Genomic DNA, 14,667 nt, shown 5'->3' on the forward strand with positions numbered 1-14,667 from the left:
TATCCCTCATTATTCTTCCGAAGTTTCTAGAGGTAAACTTGCTGGAGTGGGGAGCACGCACGACATTAGTCAGGTCGAATATCAGGTTTTACATGGCAGTAGAAGAAAATTGAAAGCGAATCCACATTGTCCCTATTTTAAGCTCATACTGTTTAAAGCAGTGGACTTCATATGAACCGCATAAACGTTCTTTATTTTGTCACGTCGTTAAGTTTAAAGACTTCGCTTAAAGCTTCATTTGATTTTACATTTGATTGCAATCATATTAGGTTTGATCACAAACAGCTTCTAGCAGGGGTGGAGCAAGTGGGTGATAGGCAGTGTCGACCCTCAATCCTCAATTTTTAATTTTTTATTACTTTAATTATAAATTTTGATATATAATATAATTATTTTTTAATTTTTTGATGTAAAATTTTAAATTCATCACTAACTTCTACCCACTTGCATATACCTGTTGAGAGAGAGACTTGATGACGGGGAAGAATGAAATATTAACCTAAGGGCAGTTTTATCATTTATGGTGGAAGACTGTGAAATGAGGACAAGGGCAGGGGAGTGCATACAGTATTCTACAAGCTGCATTTGCTGCTAGAAAGATACATTCGGATTCAATTCTACAAGCCACAAAGGTACAATTTGTATGAGAAGGCTCTAATGCTCTCCATCAAAATGACGTATTGAAAGAAGGCGCTAATGCTATCATCCAAAATTAGGTTGTCATCTGCCAAAACTTGGGAACAATGAATGAAAACTAAACTTTGTGACAGTCAAACATACTCTTCTGGCCTCCCATTGGTGGAAAAGGGGACTTCAGTAAGTCTTTTTTCTCACAACCGGTTTCCGCACTTCTTTTTTCGCAGTTGTCATAAAACCTGGTGTTGGTATTCCCGTAGCGGCTTGGTATATGTCCTTTAGTCTTTATGAATAGGTATACAACAAAGGAGAACATTATAATCAGAGTTTATCCATAAGAATGTGAGATCTTGAAGAACATTATAAACAAAGAAGCATGTTCGAGTTACCTTGGAATGCTGAGAAAGAGAGTAATCACTGAAACTCCGACGATTAGGGGGAATACTGGAGCAGGAGTTAATTCCTGTAGGTATGTCAGAGAAGTAAGAAATTAACAAGGAGTAAAAAGCGCAAAAAAAATTTAGGACAGCAAGAATACATAATATGCCACGGATTAACCATCATGATAATACTTCAAAGAAAGAAAGGTGGACTGCATAAACCTAAGGTCACTACTGTTCTACATAGATGAATAATTGTTTGGAAAAATGAAAATTATGCATTGAAATCAAACAAACCTGTTTGTGATGATCCTCCTCCACCCTGTATCTGAGGGGACCCACATGAATTTGGGCATTCTTCTCTAGGTCAACCTCAATAATCTCAGACTCAAATTTATGAGTGCTTGAAGGGAGATTGGATTTGAGCTGCAAGATATGTTTGCCTCTAGGCAAGTCCTTGACCTGGAAGAAGTTGGACAATGGCAGTTGGAAGACAGACTCAATTTTAGACGTGTCACCAGCTGACTTAATTTCTACCAATAAATGAGAATTATGTAGTTCCCCAATCCTATTTACTTCAACATGGCCACTTAAGATAGTCATTTCTGGCTGCTCAAAGACCAAAAAGTCCAATCCCTTGATATCCTTGTTTCCAACCTGACAATTGACAAATCAACCACATACAAATCAGACTTCAATCTTAGTAGCCCTATGGCTATATAGAGATAATTCTCTCTTAAAGACTCGGGGTGTTTTGAATTTGAAGAAGCTTCACCTAGTTTATCAGGAATTATACAACCTTACCATCCATAGAACCCACAACAGCAAATTGCATCAATGTCAGTCAAAGATAGTTACAAAACTTCACACAAATAATGGCAGTAGGGTCTTAAAACAGCTAAAGCACAGCAGAAACCCAAAAAAAGGGGGAAAAAATTCTAGCAAATAGAACTGACCTTTACAGCTACTGATTCAGGAGATGCACGCTCAATTTTAGCACTACCCAAGCCATCCTTCTGCACAACTTTGATTGAATATGTTGTGTCAGGAACAAGCCCTCGCAGACGATACCTTCCAGATGAATCAGTCACTGTCTCCTCATAGTAGCCTTTTGACTCTGAACGGGCCTCAATTGAAACCCCTTCTTTTGGTTGGCCAGACAGCAGAGTCACCGAACCCATTGCACTGTGGAGATATTAAACAACCTTAAAACCACACAAAGTACTTTGATTCTGACCTAAGCAAGACATTTGCAAGAAGTCATACATACTAAATTTAGCAGTTGAGTAGCAGGGATTGTTTGCAACTTCATAAAAATTTTCATAGAAAGTAAGTTTCATGCAAGGGAATCTTAAAGAACTCATGGCAACATCATTAAACTTTCAATATAAAGTTTGATACACAACCCAGGCTGCTAATACTTAGTGAGATATGATGCAAGATCAGAAGTTCAAATTGTAACTTAACTGAAAAACAGTGTTAGAAAAAAAAATGAATAACACATATTTGAATTAAGTTACCTTAAAATTCTAGAACTAAAAATTTAAGGTATTTTAATGTAAACCAGGCCTGGAAATAAACTTATCATTGATAGTGTCATGGAAGTATGCTCTCAACTGTTTACAGTAACAAATAGACAACCAAGGGAGAGTGAAAACAGAAAGAAAACCTGTAGGCAACACGTGTGGCATGGAAAACAACTTCTCTAGATTCTCCAGAATCAAGTTCTATTGCCTGCGCTGAAGGTGAGAAAGCATACTCCTACAAGAGAAGTCATTGGTTGAAGTAATTAATCATTAACCTAGATTCAGCACATAAACAAAAACTTTATGCAGGTCTTCTTCAAGAAAGCAGGTTTAATTATGTTGCACCATTAGTTTTATTTAATATTTAGTGGAGTAATTAATTCAAACCAGACTAGTTTTAAAACTCCTTTTGCTGTGTTTCTGTTTTTATACAAGTCAATATGGTCTTGATTATTATGCCTGACTCAACATCAACTCCAATAACCAAATGCCTGGTTTCCTATTGCAGCTTCATCTAACGTTAACAATTGTACATTCAAATCTGAAGAAAGAGGAAAAGTTACCTTTAGCAGAGGCCGCAGATAGAAGCTTCCAGGAAATAAATTCTCAAAGACGAAGATTCCACCAGGCCCTGATATTGAGTTGTTCCTATACCCATCATCCCCACTCAATGACAACAGAAGAGGAGGGATAGGTTCATTGGCATCGTCCTTGGAATATATTGTCACAGATATTTGACTAAGCTTCTGACAAGAAAAAGCATACGGGCCTACTTGTTTAAGATGAAAGCCAGGCTGCACCAAATAAGAGAGACATCGGGGAATACCACAATCAGTTGCACAAAAAGGAAAAAAAGAACAGGAGTTACACACTGAAGAAGATCAACAGCTCAGCTAAATAGATCCCTATCTTTAGTATTTCAATCATGCTGAAACTGTAATTGGAAACTGTATATTAACTATGGTTCCATGACTCTTCAGATCTAGGAGCATTTGTCACATGAGAAGGGTGAAAAACAACAGCTTAGCTTTGAGCTTATTTTCACAGAAATTCAACTAAAGGCACCCAAGGATCTAAATGCTAGAAACTCACATCACCAGGTTCCAACTTCTATGTATCACATGCCTTTTCTATTTATCAGTAGTAATCACAAGAGTGCAGGCTGGTAGCAGTTCACAACTACTGGATTTACTACCTCCATAAAGCATGCTTCTCTCCTCTACCATTAAAATGGTTTAGACATTCAAAGTACATTTCATGATCACTATCTAACACTTTGCTAATTAAAACTCCATTGCCAGCAATGGTTTTAGCTCTTCCTTCAATAAAAGAACTCCCCTACTCAAATAATCAATTGTTTCCAAGAGTTAAAAAGTTAATTTATTGAGAATAAACAGGAAACTATAGGAAAACTGTATATCATATGATTGCATATGCATTACATATTCATATTAGGCCAGAAGACTACCAACACAGCCCGTGTATCCCCACAATTTTGAAGACAAAAGCTGTTCAAATATCAGTCAATAACAAGAAAATCGTCATGTTCCAAAAAAAAAGATTAATGTTTCGAGTATCAATAAAATGACTAACAATATTGAAGCTAAATAAAAATTGGTAAAAGAATGTGAACTTGATATTTATAAGAGACGCTAAGGTATACAAAAGGCACCAAGAGTATGTTAGATGTCAAATTTGAAGAGGGGATGCAAACGTATTGCTTTAAGTTGATGTTAAAATTCCATACCTTTGAAGCCTTGATATCATAAGTTACATCATCATATAGAGGTCCTGCAACAAAAGAACCATCTTCCTCTGTGGCTGTTTCAAGCACAAGGTCTCCTTTCTTGACCGGAGAAATGCTACCATCCTCACCAGCATTAACCCTTACATGAACACCGGAAATAGGGGGAGAAACTGTTCCCTCCAAGTATAACCCTGGTCGACCAGAGAAGGGGGGCACTGAAGCTTGGCAACCATCATTTGTCACCGAAACCTAAGAAAACAGAGTAAAGAATTCATCCATATGAAGATAGTTTAAACATTGCAGAGAACTTTCCTATGTAAGTTTCTTCATTTGATGCTTACATGGTGTAGTCTAGGATAAAACAAAATCTTTTTTTCTCCATTATTCCTGCAATAAATCACAATTTTTAGTAAAGAGTATGAATGGTGCACCAGCAGTCACATAGAAAGAGATTGAACAAAGGTGTCATTGTAAGTTACAATGCTTCTAATGGAAGATAATTCGTGATTAATCACCCTTTTCTTTTTTCAAATGACAATGAGATTTAAGGATGATAGTCAATTTTAAGAGCTACTTCATTTCAATCGCATTACATGGAATATAACCGTATATCTATAAAATTCATATCATCTATCAAATGCATTTACCAATAACTGTATTACATCTTTATAAAATTCTGATTGCATTGAATACAACATTATATCACCTATCAAATGCATTTACCAATAACTCTATTACATCTTTAGAAAATTCTGATTTTCAACACCATTAAGACACGGTCAAAATAGTGAACATTTGTGTAAGATCATCAATCAACATTGTAGATTAGAATTGTTGGCAAAAATAAAACCATAGAGCTCATGGACACATATAAAAAGGATGAATAAGGCTGAAGGAAGTAATAAACTCAATGCATTGCTGCCTTCCTACAGATCACCATAAAAGTACTAATTCAGGCATGTATCCACACACAAGAAAGGTTAACCATGTCCTTTCTTCAAGGAACTAATGAGAAAATGAAAAATTAAAATAATTACTCAAGTAACTTAACTAAATCTCAATTGGAAATAAAATCTCATAGTTCCGGATCTTACACATAATTATCAATATTTACAGAAAAATATCAAATTGCAAAAAGGAGAAAAAAGATGTAAAATTTCATGTCACAGTGATTAAATTACTTTAGGAGATAAAATTGTTTAGCAAGGTCAAACCATGTGAACAAGCAAAAATGACATAATAGAGCAGACTGAACTTTATAGGAAACACACGCATTCACAAGCAAAAAGACATTCCAATCAGTTTTTTTAAAGAGAGGAGATGATCATGATTGCTTTTAGATTTTCTATAACGCAGATTGTTTGTGCTTTTCAGCCATAGAAAAATGTAAATGTACAATTGATACAAATGAATTAAGAAATACCTAGGGTCCCTAGGAAGAAAAGTAAGCTTTTCTCCAAGATTAGCCCACACAGAATACTCGTATACAGCAGTCCTTATTTGATCATTTACACTGGATGCAAGGTTGGCATTTGTGCTATGCATAACCATGCCTTCACCATTCAGAATGTCCACAACTATACTCACAGGCAATTCATCAGATGAACTTGAATTGGCGTTGATTTGTCCTCCAAGGAGATACTTCTCTCCTTTCAAATAGATGGGCTACAGGAATGAAACAATGAAGCCAATAAGAAGTTAATATATTAAGAAAAGAATTGTAAATTCAATGTCAAAAAGAAACAAAAATTATAATACTTTACCAATGGGTTAGATGTATCAATCTTTATTGATGAGCTCCCAAAGAAAATACATGAGTTAACAAAGTGAAGTTCATGCACTCCAGGGGATTTGACACAAATAAATTGGGAACTTTTCTGCAGTTGCATAAGAGTGGGTGTTAATTCCTTAAAGAAAAACTCAAGAGTGTCTGCACATAATTATATAAGTTTTTGCTCTGAAATTTGAGGATTTTAATGAACAGAGACCAACCTTAATGTTCAAATTAACAGGTGAACCATCTTGCTGAGTCATTAAAGCATCTACATCATGGGTAGATATAACATTGACCCAATAACCCTTTTGAACAAATTCAATTCCTTTAACATCCTTGGCACCAACATCCACATCAATGAAGCTTTGCTCCCAGCACCAGTTATCTGCCTTGGACACAGCTTCTGGAGAGGAGTGTTTGATCTTAAAAGATGAAAAACCATCACAATATCAGCAGCATTCATATATTTAAACCACATACAAAAATGTTTAAACATATCCAGTAATACAACAAATTTAGGAACAAAGCACCATACCTCAAGCCTGTACTTTCCTGGCAAAACATCAGGAAACAGAAATTGGCTGCTTTGATCTGTCAAACTCACTGTTTTTCTCCCCTCATTACGTTTTCCAGCTAATCTCACAAGGGTAACAGAAACAGAAGCACCACATTTCTCCTTGCAAACTACTCTACCATGGACATTGACTAGAGCCTTAATCATGTGAAGGTGAAAAACAAAGATCAGTGAAAACTATTTAAATAAAACTGATCCATCATAAACACACAAGATCCTTTAAACAATCACCTGCTGTCATCAAACAAATCCATAAATGAAGAAGTAAGAGAACATACTCCAGAGCCTTGTTTGCAGCTTCATTGTACAAATTTGAGAGAACGACAGATAAAGATGGCATAATTCCTTAAAGGAATAACAATATAATCCATACAATCTGCATTTATAAAGTGACTTGAAAACTCTTACAATCTTACTAATCAACCAACTTAATATTCAAGCCCCGCCAAGGGCGGAGCCTCATTTAGCTCTGGGGGTTTTCTAAATTTTTTTTATATTATTTTAAAATTTTTAATATATTCTCTTAATGACCCCCTCAAAATAATTTTTTATTTAATAATTAAAATAAATAAAGAATAACAAAAAATATCTCGCATGCCTCACTTAATATTTAAATTTTTTTATTTCTTTTGTCAATTTATATTATTAATTTTATTTTTTTTATACTATTTGCTCATATTTTTTAAGTTTCTATACATTTGCTTCTCTAAATTTCTAAGAACCATCAACCATATTCTTTTTCTTTTTTTTTTGTTATGTTATATGTGAATTCTATTTTCTACTTATCATATTCGTCTTTTTTCTATCATGTGGATTTTATTTTACATAATTTTAATCTTTAAAAATTAATAAATTATTATGTAATTCTCAAATATAAATTGTAGTGTTGCACTGTTACTTAAAATTTCATCAATGTATCATTTTTTAATTAATCCTGATTATGTAAAAAGAAATTATCTTAAGTATATCTTTTTTATATGCTTTACATTTTATATTTAGTTAAATGAAATTATCTTGAATATACAGTCTTTAAACAGTCTTAATTATATAAGAAGAAATTATTAATCTAGTACATGGTATTTAACTATTTATATTTTATGCATTATAATTTTATATTTAGTATTATAAGTTTAAATAGAAATAAAATAAGAATATTGGATGCTGAATGCATTAATTTTTTTTTTAAAGTTTGATTAAAATATGAGTAGTTTGAAAACAATTGACAAATTCTTTAAAAGAAAAGATGCACATCGTCCAAATAATTCTCCTACACTTAAGCCATCAAGCCTCAATGTTTCAACTCATGAACAAAAGCAATGTGACTCAAAATGTCCAACACTCAATCATAAAGAAATAGATGTTTTTCAGCACATTATCTTTAATTGATGAATTTGAATTCAAAAAATATAATCGAATACAACTTTCTTAAAAAACTATTGTAAGTCTTTCTTTTCTTGATTTACATGTTATATAAAATTATTTTCTATTATCAATCTTTTGATTATTGGTTAAGTTCAATATATTAGTTTTTAAAATTTTTAACCTTTATTCCTTTATCTCTGGCACCCCCAACAAAAGTTGGCTAGCTTTCCCCCTGAGCCCAGCTATGCACCAAGTGAACGAAAACAGAAATCATGGTGGAATCTGAACATCTTAAGAATGCAGGATACAATTTAGGATATATAACTGAAACATGGATACAAGTTTCAATTAGTGGGTAAACCAATCCCAACTTAACTTTTCCACAGAAATGAGAAATTTACCTGTGAAAATTCTACATTAAATAGTGGACTCTTGACCACAAGATCAGTATAAGGAGGTAAGAACAGAAGTTCAGGGGCACTGTCAGGTGTGGCACCCAAAGCAGATAAGCGATATTCTCCTGGTGGAACCTAAAAATTTTTGAAGATTGAAAGAAATATGGCACTCATCAGAAAATGAGAATTAATGCAAGAATGTGTAAAAAACTACCATTGTGCAGAATCCTGCAACACTAAAACTGCCAAACAAGATTTCAGAATCTCTAAATTTCACACCCTAGAAAACAACCTCCTTTAACTCAATCCTCGTCATCATAACGCGCTTTAAAGTTGCGTACCTCAAAGCAGAAATTTCCACTTTCATCTGTCTGTTTCACTTGTGGCTTGACATTCTCTGGTCCATGGGTCAAGGCTACCTAGGATTCAAAACACAATAATAGTAACAATTAGATATGCAGTAAAACAGTAACTGATCAATAAGAAAAGCAATTCGTAAAGTTACCTTCGCCTTGTAACCTGAGTTAATTGTCTGGACTATGCCACAAACATCGTAAGAAACTGCTTTAATGTCTGCAACTGAAGCCATATTCGGCTTAACCTAGACAAAGAGCAACAGAGGAAAGGTCACATAATGCATTGCAGAATCAACTAAGTTATAACAGTTCTCCATGCTGATACGCAAAAAACTATTGCGCCATAGAAACATAAAGAAAGGATGGATGCCACATCAAAGATTCAAGAAAAGAATGTAAGATTTATATCATATACTTTACCAAGTAATCCTTTAACTTGTTGAACTTGTAATGCTCCTTTAAGCCCTCTATTGTATAGCGATTTGATGTAACCTACAGCAATCACCATAGCAACTTTAACAGGGAGAATATTATAGGCAAAAAAAGTGTCAAATGCTAATAGTTAAATTTACTATGTCTCAGCAACTACGTTAAGAAATTTTCTAAACACACCAAACTTTAACAAGGAAAGAAGAAATTGGAGAAACAAAGTAAAAACAAACCAGCTGCCCATGAGAACTATGGTGCATGTCTCACACTATGCCACTAGTGTGAAGAATGGTTTGGTCCAACTTCCATTCTCAACTTTCCAGAATTAAAAAAAGATGATAAGCTAAAATCCTCAATTAACCAAAATAAAATGCGATATCTGTGATTGACAAATTTTGTGAAGAGGTTAGATCCTATAAGCCATTAGGATCTACACTTTAATAGAATGTTATTGAGTAAAAGAACATTCAGTAAATTAAATAATAGACAGATTAACAAAGACACAGATCTCATGACAGATAATGGTCTACTACTGGCCTAAGTTTACTTTAATGAATGAAATCACTAAGTGTTCAACCATATTAAGAGAACAGGAAGGTCAATATTTGGCAATTGACAGATAATGCAATCATATCTAACAAGTAACAAGAAATAACCCACAAACTTGGTAATTGAGAGCAATTGTCCAACCATACCTGGTCAAGCTTGTAATAACCTTCTTTATCGGTGATAGACCTTTCTTGACCATCAACTAAAATTTTAACACCCTCCACCCCAATGTCATTTGTATCAATAACACGTCCCCCAACAGAGAAACCAGTAACCTATATGTATACAGAAAGAAAGCAGATAGTCCAGTTAAATGTTTGCATCACGAAAAAGGCAACACAAAACATGGCACTGCTGTATATGCTATAAATAAACTGAAGAAAATCAAAGTTGATATACTTTCAAAGAAATATTCCACAATGAAAAGGACCGGAACGAGAAGGTGTCAAACTTCATTTTGTGACCTAAGGAATTGCTTTGAGGCCTGGGAATAAAGAAGAAGGCTCACAGAAAGGATACACTTCTCATACAGCCAAAGTCATGTTGATTATGTTTCGTATTCACATTCATCAATCACAAGAATTGTGCAAAGTAGTAGACAAGTATGAACAGTTGTTCTACAATGTACACACTCACACACACATATATATGTATATGTATATGTATATGTAGGAAAAAGCACAGGCTGTGAGGCTGGATGCCATATACAACTAAAAGAGCACCTTAACAAGACATGAGGATGGAGTTTTATATCTTACCCAAAATTTTTATAACAAAAAATGAAAAGTAAAATAAAATCTTGAAGAACAGGATCATAAAACCACATCAAGAGAAAATACTTGTGGTAATTACCATGTTGGCGACAAAAGCATCATACCTCAAACTTTTGGGGAACTCTTACATGTTGATGCTCAACTGACACTGACACAACAGAAGGTGAGACATCAAATACTGTGTTTTCACCCTTGTAGTATGGTATGAGTTTATAAAGGCCTGCAAGTCAGCCAAAGTGATCAAGCATCAGAATAAATTAAACTTCTATAACAAATGCAAGGCAACATAAGTTCTATTTTTCTCTCTGCTGTTAAGTTCCTTGCATTTATTCAGCTTGAATAAAATATCCTTCATTGAAATATAGATACAGATGTAATTTATTAGGAAGACAAAAAGCTTGATAAGGCAAATCTAAACTGGTGTGTGACTGAAAAGGTCTCTCCGGGGTAAGAATAACAGATTATCTTAATAACCAAAACCTAGGATAATAAACACTAAAAACAGCTACAATGAACAAGAAATAACCACATCCATAGAAATAAGAACTACCAAGGCAATATAACTGAAGCACAACTCTGTCAAACCTAAGCTCAGATTCTATGAGCAAGTCCAGCCATGTCTAGAACACAGACGGATTCTAAAGTTGATATCAGAATTGGTAAATAATAGCATTTTAATGGATGATAGGCATAGGTACTTACTAATAATTATCCCCTACTTTGCCGATTATGTAATCAGCCTTAAATTGGTTTATGAATGTCAAATGAGTGGAAGGTGTGCATCCATGGAAAAATGAATATGTGTCTAGGTCAAACAAACATTTAAATTGGTTTACCACAAGGTACTGATTTGAATGAGAACATCCCATCAGCATCTGATACAGAATGACATAGAGCTTTCCTTTGTCCAGGGGCATTACCAGCACCTTGGGGACAATCTACCTCAACGACATCATCAGAATATAAATATATATGAACTCCCAAGATGGGATTTCCCTGCCAAAAGAATAACATGATTTTCAAAGGGTGGAAGAAACATATAAACCTATGCATTACCGCATTATGCGCATAAGATAGTTAGACCTTCATATCCCGATATGTCTAAACAAAAACAATATAGGAAACTCAACAGTTGTCCTTTAGTACCTGGGCAACCACAGAACCCTGGATGTCGTACCCAGGAACAAAGAAAATGTCTTCAACTACACCATTTTGAAATCCCAGTTCCACCTGCAGGAAGTACATTTCCAAATGGTTAGTATGTAATGCATACTCTTCTCTCTCATGGTATATAGCACACAAGAAATCAAGGAAATATAGAAAACCTCTGTGGAACCTCTAACTTCAATTTTCAAATCAGGATGTGAAGCACGTAATTTGTACTTTCCTGCACCATAAGAAGGATAACATGAAAAGTTAAAAACAGTAAGAGAGAAAGACAGAGAGAGAGAGGTTTCTGTAATACAAATTATTCTGGGAGACAAAGATGTCATGTAAAGTGGGACAGAGGTGTAAGTATGACCAAGTTAACTCTGCACATTATTCTGATAGATGAAAGAAAATTATCTAGTTACTAGCGTTCAGTCAAATTTTGTACAGAAGATAGCTTCTGTTTGCTTAAATTCCACAAAAACCACAAACCATAACAGCATAAATATGAATGAATCAATATAACAAACATAGAAATTCTACAAACATGAAAGTGACATGGAAGCATTCATACCTGGAATGATATTTTTGAACAAGTACCTTCCATTTGACAAAGTTAATTCAGAAGAAATGAGATCATCATCAGGAGATAAAAGCTCCACATTCACATCTGAAGGACCTCCATTTTTAACTGAGCAGCTCTGTCCACCAACAGCTCCTGCAACCCTCCCAGATAGGGTAAATCTGCAACATATAAATATGCAAAGTATTATTGGCATTGACATTCAGAGCACGAGTAGGAATAAAACTTAGATAGCACATAATCTGGACTAAAACAAAAAATGCAAAAAGAAGACATAAGCTATAAAACAAACCCTGTAAACCGAAAATTAATATCTTCATTATTGTTGCAACCAGTGTCATCAATAACAACAGGAACCTACGAAATAGTTTTATTGTAAAAAGTCAGAATAAAAGGTCATTCATCAAGAGAATAAAGAACACAGGCGGTAAGACAATCTTTGCAAGAGTAAAAATGAACCAAACCTTATCTGGGTCCCAAGACCATCCTTCTGGTCCACTGATTTTAATAACAAAAGAACCCTGCAAACAGAAACTCTCCATGATCAGTCAAACCGAGAATTACATGCCCGTGTTGAGTAAGCATGCAGCATACCTCAGCACCAAATATACAAGAGTATGAACATTCATATAGAATCGGGAAAAAACTATTAAAAGAGGTTGCAACCAGTATTAAAAGTTTTAGACAGCAGAACTATTCTTATACCGACATTAGGTTAGAGTAAAATACAGTCTCTGTAATTCTCAACTATGAATTGAAATAATCGATGCCCAGAGTCAGTGTTCCTAAACCGACCTTATCATACACTGGAATGAAGTAGTATCCATTTGGAGCGCACTGAGTTCTTTCCTTTACCAATCCATCTACAGTGCGAAGTTCAACCTACAAATAGGCATAAATTTAAAATATGCATTAACATAATCCTGAAATCAGATAATAAACAGTTAAAATAATCCAAAAAACGAGCTTAAAAATTCGTATTGACGTAACAAATACGCGATGCTGAATCCATACCGTGATATGAGAATAATCTAATTTGGTATCAGTTGCCCTCCTCGATTTGATCAGAGATGAGCTCGCCTACAAAATGACCGATTCGTGATCAGTTTAAATGGCGGCAATAACTCAAATTTTTTCTTAAAAAAAAAAAAGTCAAAATGACCGTTGCATCGCATAAATTTAATGAATCAAGAAAAACGGATATAAAAAATCTCTGTTCGACTAAAGCGAGATGCTCCAAATGAGTTCACCGCCTTGGAACTAACGGCCATCTAAATGTCCAAGAAAGAACCGACTTCAAGATTCAGAAATAGTCTTCTTGAAACTTTGCTTGCATTTCCTGATCAACAAAAAAGTTGTCCAAGGAACAAAAGGAAGTGCTAATGTTCACCTCAACGAAGCCGCCACATCCGTGGACGGAATTGGCGGAGGCGGATGAGATTGAGTAAAATACGATCACGAAGTAAAGTAAAGCGTCACTGATCTTCATCTTCCCACGATTCGATTCTAATTGATTTGTCGAGGCTTTGGAGCCCGACGAGAGTGTTCTGAGAAAGAGAAAAGACTGAGGACAGATCTGGTCCTTGACGTTGGCTTTATACGTCAAATCATTTTATTTCAAATGGCTGGCTTCAGCAGAGGGGAGGGTTTACTGATTTAGAAGAAGAACAACCCAGGCCTCAGATCTGTGTGTGTGTGCCCAAACCAAACCATTTTAGTTGGATCAACCTTAAATGTAAGCCCTACAAAGAAGCCCCAACCATTTTAGTTGGATCAACCTTAAATGTAAGCCCTACAAAGAAGCCCTTTAAGGTTAAATTCTGTAATAAAGTTATTATTTTTTACTTTATTGTAAGATCAATTAATAAAAATCATCATATTTATAAGATTAAATTACATTTATTTATTTAAAATTTATAAAAAAACTGATAAACTAATTCAACTAGTAAACAAAAAATTCTCTTTTTGATGGACTCTTTTTATGCCTTATTAATGAACATCATTTATGTGCATTTCTTTTATTATTGGTTGAAATTTCATATTATAAGTAGCATTATCATTATAATAAATTAAAAGTTAAAATTAAAAATATATAATAATAAAAATAAAAACATATGTAATTTAAAATTGTAACTAAAAAACATAGACATAAAGGTTTTAAAAATTATGATTAAAAATCCTTAACGTAAATTAATAAAAATTGACATAAAAACTCATAAAAGTATAATAACTAAATTTAAAATTTTAACATAAATGAGTAAAAGTTAACATAACAAGTCAATTAAAAAAATTTAATTTTAATAAAAAATAAATATTTAAATTTATATTCTCGAACTTAAATTATTTAACGATATACAAATTTTAATTTTAAAATAATAATAATAATAATAATTCAAAATTGACATAAATAAGCCTTGACGTAAAACTATAAAAA

General features: G+C 33.9%; 1 protein-coding gene across 1 annotated transcript; it reads right to left on the minus strand.

Moving 5' to 3' along the window:
• Positions 1 to 487: 487 nt before the first annotated feature.
• LOC110413452 (Carbohydrate-binding-like fold) lies at positions 488 to 13,848 on the minus strand. The gene is made up of 27 exons (XM_021424259.2): positions 13,624 to 13,848; positions 13,248 to 13,313; positions 13,029 to 13,115; positions 12,698 to 12,754; positions 12,526 to 12,590; positions 12,225 to 12,394; positions 11,827 to 11,888; positions 11,648 to 11,731; positions 11,338 to 11,497; positions 10,606 to 10,721; positions 9,875 to 10,003; positions 9,171 to 9,242; positions 8,900 to 8,995; positions 8,736 to 8,813; positions 8,401 to 8,529; positions 6,599 to 6,775; positions 6,282 to 6,485; positions 6,053 to 6,166; positions 5,713 to 5,954; positions 4,631 to 4,676; positions 4,290 to 4,538; positions 3,106 to 3,336; positions 2,686 to 2,777; positions 1,973 to 2,201; positions 1,314 to 1,673; positions 1,026 to 1,099; positions 488 to 919 (listed from the first exon to the last, which is right to left on the minus strand). Exons 1-27 carry the CDS (start codon positions 13,720 to 13,722, stop codon positions 814 to 816), a joined length of 3,594 nt encoding a protein of 1,197 aa, XP_021279934.1. The 5' UTR covers positions 13,723 to 13,848; the 3' UTR covers positions 488 to 813.
• Positions 13,849 to 14,667: the final 819 nt, after the last annotated feature.

The sequence above is a fragment of the Theobroma umbraticum genome, unplaced genomic scaffold (genome assembly GCF_002168275.2).
Source record: "Theobroma umbraticum cultivar Fairchild unplaced genomic scaffold, ASM216827v3 scaffold_4.1, whole genome shotgun sequence".
Taxonomy (NCBI): Eukaryota; Viridiplantae; Streptophyta; class Magnoliopsida; order Malvales; family Malvaceae; genus Theobroma; species Theobroma umbraticum.

Excerpts from the sequence above, each read along its gene's own strand:
- LOC110413452 (XM_021424259.2), bottom strand. The coding sequence starts at position 13,722 with ATGAAGATCAGTGACGCTTTACTTTACTTCGTGATCGTATTTTACTCA. Across the intron at positions 12,591-12,697 it reads GGTCTTGGGACCCAGATAAG|GTTCCTGTTGTTATTGATGA; the intron begins GTTTGGTTCATT and ends ACTATTTCGTAG. Across the intron at positions 8,814-8,899 it reads ACTCAGGTTACAAGGCGAAG|GTAGCCTTGACCCATGGACC; the intron begins GTAACTTTACGA and ends TTTGAATCCTAG.